The following is a 6,753-nucleotide window of genomic DNA, read 5'->3' as shown; positions in this document are numbered from 1 at the left end:
GAAGTTTTATTTTAAGCATCCCCAAGCATAATAGTGTCCACCTGTGGTGCCACTGTTTAAACGTAAACCCGGCTCGTTTTGATTGAGCGCCTGATGTCAGGCCTATGGTTATTTTCTGTAATGATCGCGGACAGATGAGGTCACTCAAAACAGCTGAGCGGCCAAAACTGAAGAATAGGAACAATTGATAACGCGTTGTAAAACATTACCAGTCACTTTGGCTGGTTTTAAAATATTGGATTAAATAATTGCATTTTTTAGAGCCTGTATTATGCTCTTATTTCTCAACAACTTTGCCCGACAAAATATGCTCCAAATAAGTCCCATATCAAAAACCTTCACCGATGAATCGACCTCCAATCTGACGTGTAATCTACGCATTATGCATACTGTCACAGAGAATAGCCTGTAAATGGTGAGTCATCTTTCTGAAAATGCTATACTGATTCACATTTTTTACAATGGAGTGCATTTCTAATGTAAACGTTTAAAGAACAAAATAAAATTGCTTAAAATGTCGCAAAAAAACTGCTGCAAACATGCAAGGAATATATTTGGAGACCAGAGGATTTAAAAACGTTTTAATACTTGTCATCCATGCCACATGAAAATGAGTTAACAAAAATACCCTTAGTACAGGGGCCTTAAATTGCTTATTTATACACAATGCACATCAAAAGTTGCAAGACTCTCAAACAAGGATTAGACAACTAAATCAATTCTAAAAAAAGTTAAGTGTCACACTTGGATTGCAATAAACATTCATGTTTCATTATTCCTTTCATATATAGTATTTAAACCCAACCAAAAATAATTTGATGTCTTCCCTTTATGCAAGTTGTTTAGTGGATTGTACAATACTAAAAAGAGACTGTTGGAACATGACAGTTCCAGAATGGTTGTAATTGTATGTGGTTCTACCACTTCCACAGCCTAAAAATGTACCCACTTGCAGTTTCAGACTGCAAATAATTCTAAAATTGATTCTAAGTTTTAGCAGCACTGGTTTACTATTCATAAATTAGTTAGAGGGTGTTGTCAGATGAAACAAAGACAAATGAAATTTAACCATCAAGTCTTGTTACACTTGAGACAAAACTTTATGCCAACTCCTTTTGTCAGTCATTTTGTAGAAGTATAAAAAGGAAAGTGGAATGTGTTATCTGAAGACCTTAAGCAGCAGGCAACTCAAATATGAAACTGAGAAGCTGGAGACATTTATTGTAAAATTAATAGATTTTATTCTCTACCATTAGTTGCCCGGGCAGAATGTAGTAACGGTGCTTGGTTGGATAAGTAGAAATCCATACAAACATTTGCCGAGCTAGAGAAAAATAATTCAAATGCAGTTTGTAAAAAATTTAATTCAATAGAATGCAGCATTTGTATAAAATGTCATTCAGTTAAGAGTATTCTATGAACACAGTTAACCTGCAGAATACAACAGGGGTATCTGAACAATAAACATTAAGAACTTGGGACAACTCCTAATAACATTTACAAAACAAGTAAAAAAAACACAAAATGGATGACTAATGCAAACAATTACATTGTCTAATATAAAACTCATTGCAGCAGCAAGGGTTTATGTTAAAGGACGTCGCAAACTATTGGCATTTTGTTTATTAGTCCAATGTTGATACAGTCCCCAAATGATTTGCATATCAGCTGGCAAGTTTAAGATATATGATTTTCTAGAAGCAAAGTGTCACTTGCTACATGATACAAAATACATCATGTGGCAAGTGACTCTTCTTCTTGAAAATCATATATCTTGAAAACTTGACTGCTGACATGCAAAACATTTGGGGACTGTATCAACATTGGACTAATGAAAAAAAAAAAAAAAAATTGGAGTGGATTTTCCTTCAACTTAGAAAAGAAAGTTGAAGACAAACCAAAATGTATTGGTATGGCGTTTGGGCATACAGTACTACTAAACACACCCGTTCATCTCACATACTTGTTTCCATTGGATCCAATGAACTCATAAGATTGTCCAACAGACTATACCATGTCATCCTATGAAATTGGATTGGCTTTAAAAACAAGCACGCTTACTCACAAAGCAGTAGAAGGCACCAAGTGGCCATAATTGTATATTCAAAAAATAAGTCACTTCATTCAAGTTACTCTGTGCATTTCTCCCTTGGTCTCCCCCATTTCACTGCACTAGCAAGCGGTTAGTTGATTTGTGATGTTCCGTTCTGAGATAGGCCCCATTGGGCCACACAAACAAAACCAGTTCAGGAATCGCAATCCTCAGAATCCTTGTTGTGGGTCATGTGATTTGTATGTCACTGGCCTTAGGAGGATAGTGATTGACTGACCCAGTTCCCAGTGTTGCGTTCCCGTGGTGGGGCCCCTCTGTTGCTGCATCCCAAATGGCACCCTATTCCGTTTATAGTGCACTACTTTTGACCATGCAGGGCCCAGGTCAAAAGTAGACCACTATATGGGGAAATAGGGTGCCATTTGGGACACAACCCGTGTCTCCCTCCCAGTTGGTTTAGTTCATTATGATTACCGATCAACCCGAGGGGCCGACACTACTGTGCCAGTAGGACAATAACAGGAGACAGAACACAATGGAACAATTGTGAACATACTACAGTCACGTGCTTTGTGACATACATAGGGGCCTGGGCGTTTTTGAATGGAAGCTTGTGATGTCAAGCTCAGTTTTTGTCAAAGAGGGGGAAAAATATATATGTACACAAACAAACATTTAATCATCATAAAGTCTATGTACAGTACAGCAGCCCGTCATAATGAGAAGTTAATCGAGAAGGGTCTCCGTCCTAGAAGTGGATGGGCGACTGAACGAAACAACCTAGTCTTGGGACAGAGGACGGGATGGACGAGGGGGGGCTCATTATTGTAGTCAAAATGCAGAGGTAGAAAAATAACCTTTTTATATAAAGTCACTGTTTTTTATAACGCAACACGGGACCATAATGAGTGGGTCTGACAATGTTGTGCCCAGCATGTGACATAACTGGTGTCCTTGTGCCTCTCCAAGCCAGCACACTCACATTGAGTCCCAGTCACTATCCCCACCAATCCCTAGATATGAGTGAGAGGCACAGTCCCACTGAGATAGTGTTGCTGGACGCTGTATCCTCCTCTCTGGGAGACAGGGTCATTGGTGTCCCCCCCGGGGATGTACATACTGATCATATCCCTCAGGTCCCCCTGGAGAGGCCCGCGGTGGTGGTTAGGTCCACCAGTCGGGGAGTGTGACACTGGCTCTGGCTTCACCATGGACATGACTGGGTTGGGCTGCTGGTGGCTGCTGCTGTAAGACATGGGGCTGAGGAGGAAAGATGCTGTTATTGACTAAATTATATGAATGTTATGCTACAGTATGCCATGTCGGGCAACGCCACTAAATTGTCAGGTACACGTGCAACAGTCTAATCGGGTCTGCGCTATTCTACATGGCAGACAATCATGTCTACTCAGTTCAATACAAATCATTTATATCCGAAACATGTCGTTAAGAACGGACCGATTATGAAGTGTCCAATTTTTTAGTTTCATCTTAAATTTGCAACAAGTTCAGTATTTTCTTTGGAATATTAGAGTGGATTTGTCAAATAAAAAGAGTGCAGATTCATATTGATTCCAAGACAGACCCATCTGAATTAAATAATTACACCTGCATGAGTCAGAAGAGGGGCATGCAATAGATTATACTGGGTGCAGACAGACATGCATAGATCTGATGTGACCAGCAATGAGTCACCTTGAGGGAGAGCCCATGGAATCCACCCTGTCTGTTTACAAACAGCATGGGATAGGGATTGGGGACAGGACAGGTCCAGACTAGTTAGGCTACCAACTACAGCACCATGAAGCAAACTGCAGACATTCTCAGTTAAAGAATTCATCAACCAACTAAAGGCGCTTAACGATATCAGGGTGAGGAATTATTTTACATTGGAAGCATGAAAAAGCAGTGTGAATGTGTTAATTATGCAAAAAAATATATTAAAATGAAACTAAATGAATCACTGGTGTCTCTCTGCAAGAGGCCTGGGAGAAGGCACTGATGCGGACAAGAGGATTGTGGGTAAAGGACCACACACAAAGCTTTCCCATAGAGTGGGCCTCTACACATGCTCTACAATCCACAGGCATGAAAACAAGTAAACAGCCTACACCTAACCAATTTGATGTTTTTAAAACTGCAGTGTTTTGTGTTGTGTTGCAGGTATGAAACTGTGCGTGCTGTTATTTTGGCCCGGTTTCTTCTTAGAGACTTAATCTCGATGAGACTAGCCTGGTAAAATAAAAAAAGGTAAAAACTAAATTGTCAAAAATATTAACGCAAGTTCTAAAGACATAAGGTAGAATGTTTTAATAAATTATAGGTTAAATGACAGGTCAACCTTTTTTTTTAATGACTTTATCCTTAAATGTGTAGTATATTTAGCATTTCTGAAAAACAAAAATACAAAGTAATCTTCTGAAAAACAACAATTGGGAGAAAGACAAAACAAAAGTTATGGCTGTGCTGGATGGGTGAGGGTTGTGAGTCATGACATGGGTTCTAATTCATCTTAGTTTTAAACAGGCAGATCCAGTTAGGCCCCATGTGTTTGTTGCCAATCAGATTATAAATGTTCACAGAAATTCATCAAATGTGTGTGAGTGGGAATGTTGGAGGTGTTTAACAAACAAGCGTTTAATAACAAAATTTGAGCAACTCAAGTAATTCAAAACCCATCATGCTCATTATCTGACACATACATTTAGAAATACACTGACAAGGCGTGAAGCTGGCTGGACCTGTACTGATTGTATACTGCATTACTAATAAAATGTATTAAAATGCAGAAGTAATGTTACATAATTTGTTCCATGTTGGGCGATTAATAATTTATGGTCCATTAAAACAGCAGGCTATATCCTTTGTGATAAACTGGTCTTGAAATAATTGGGCCTAAAGTAATGTGATTTAACAATAAGTCTTGATTTAGTGCAACATTGATTCTGCAGCAACCACTGGTTTAAAGCAGAGAAAGTGGGTGTCTGTTCAGAATAGCTCAAATCTTATGACAATAACGAGAAAACGGCAATTTGCAAACTTCCGGCTGCCGATCCACTGACAAGTTTATAGTTGGTTCCAAATCAGAAAAGAAACGTTGTCTAGGCTATATAAAAGGGTACAAGCTTTCAAGTGTTGAGGTAAGTATTGAGGGTGACCTTTTCATACAATACGTAATAAACTCAGTAAATGCAGGTGTCAGATTACAAGGGTGGCAACTGGCGAGCGAGCACTGTCATTAAGCTCTCGTTATCAAAACTGGATTTACATGAGCTATAAAACACTGTCCTTCTCAATTAGGCATTAGAATCAGAACATGCGGAATGGAATTTAGAACTTGAGCATATCCTACCTGTAAGTGTTGGCGCCGTTCATATAGGTCTGTGCTGCGGTCATGGCCTGGGGGTACTGGAGCGCGGACAGGTCGTAGCGGTGCAGCTGCTGAGTGTAGCCCAGGGCCTCGCTCTGCATCCCGGCGTAACCTCCCGCCGGGCCCCACCCGTAACTCTCCATCCTGGGGCTCCCACCTTGGCCCTGCGCTGCGGCCGCAGCCAGCAGGTTCCCGGCAGAGAGAGGGTACTTTCCCATCTGGTTGTCCTTCTTGAGCAGGGGCTTGGATTTACGGCGTGGTTTGTACTTGTAATCGGGGTAATCCTTCATGTGCACCGCCCTGAGGCGCTTTGCTTCGTCAATGAATGGCCGCTTCTCAGCATCAGTCAGTAGCTTCCACTCGGCGCCCAGCCGCTTGCTGATCTCAGAGTTGTGCATCTTGGGGTTCTCCTGGGCCATCTTGCGGCGCTGGCCCCTAGACCAGACCATGAAGGCATTCATGGGTCTTTTGACCTTGTCCATGGGGTCCCCGCCCGGAGGACACAGGGATTTGGACCCCGGGTGAGAGTTGCCGGTGACCGGAGACATGGCGGTTTGGTGCGACTGCTGTTGCCCAGAGGGCTTCAACTCGTGTTCCATCATGTTATACATAGTTGTCCGGAACTTGTTAAGTGTCTCAGTTCAAAATAAATCAAGTTAAAAATGTATTTAATAAAACGAAGTAAACAGTCACAGCCTTTGTCACCTTACCTGTCGACTTCTGCCCGGGTGGTTTTCCCGTTCTAGAATGACAAGTGGAAACCGAATGCACAAAGTGTTCCAAATCAACTAATTAGAAGACACCCGATTCGAACAACGGGGAATAAATTACGAGTCGGTGTGTGTGAAGCGATCATTAGGCTACATAAATAATCAAGCGAGAGAAAACTCAACGATAAAATGTTTAAGGAATTGTTTGAGCTGTAAAAAAATAATAATTAAAAAACCCTTCAATCTGTAAGCCTATTTCTTTCTGCGCAGGGTTTCAAACAACCACCTGTAGAGACTCAATTCTGTAAACTGAAGAGTCCTGCGTGATAACAAAAAAAGTGATTCCATTTCAATCGTGCGGTTTTTCAGGAGATAATTGTATTCGAAGGGTCCGGACCAATCCCCGAGCGCGATAGGCTTCCCCGTGCGCGCGCTCATTTGCTTAACTATAGGAGGGGGCGCGAGCTGCATGTGCTGGAGGCACTGAGGAGTGGAGAGCACTTGTTGATGAGCGATAGAAAGTGTGTGAGAGGGACGGGGTGCTTTTCAATGAGAAAAGTAATAATCCCGCATACACTCATTTAAAAGTGTGAATTTTGCTCTAATTATTTAGAATAAAG

General features: G+C 41.2%; 1 protein-coding gene across 1 annotated transcript; it reads right to left on the bottom strand.

Annotated features, from left to right (window-relative positions):
* Positions 1-566: 566 nt before the first annotated feature.
* On the bottom strand, positions 567-6,483 carry LOC106608953 (transcription factor Sox-19b). Its single transcript, XM_014207206.3, has 2 exons — positions 5,406-6,483; positions 567-3,313 (listed from the first exon to the last, which is right to left on the bottom strand). Exons 1-2 carry the CDS (start codon positions 6,032-6,034, stop codon positions 3,067-3,069), a joined length of 876 nt encoding a protein of 291 aa, XP_014062681.1. The 5' UTR covers positions 6,035-6,483; the 3' UTR covers positions 567-3,066.
* Between the last annotated feature and the right edge of the window lie 270 nt (positions 6,484-6,753).

Source organism: Salmo salar, chromosome 07 (assembly GCF_965601325.2).
Source record: "Salmo salar chromosome 07, fSalSal1, whole genome shotgun sequence".
Classification (NCBI taxonomy): Eukaryota; Metazoa; Chordata; class Actinopteri; order Salmoniformes; family Salmonidae; genus Salmo; species Salmo salar.
The sequence above is the reverse complement of the archived record's forward strand: the minus strand, read 5'-3'. Positions and strand labels throughout refer to the sequence as shown.

What these genes read in the sequence shown, in the direction of transcription:
- LOC106608953 (XM_014207206.3), bottom strand. Translation starts at nt 6,034, where the DNA reads ATGTATAACATGATGGAACACGAGTTGAAGCCCTCTGGGCAACAGCAG. An exon ending in AACGGCGCCAACACTTACAG is followed by an intron (nt 3,314 to 5,405) that starts GTAGGATATGCT and finishes TTTCCTCCTCAG; the next exon opens with CCCCATGTCTTACAGCAGCA.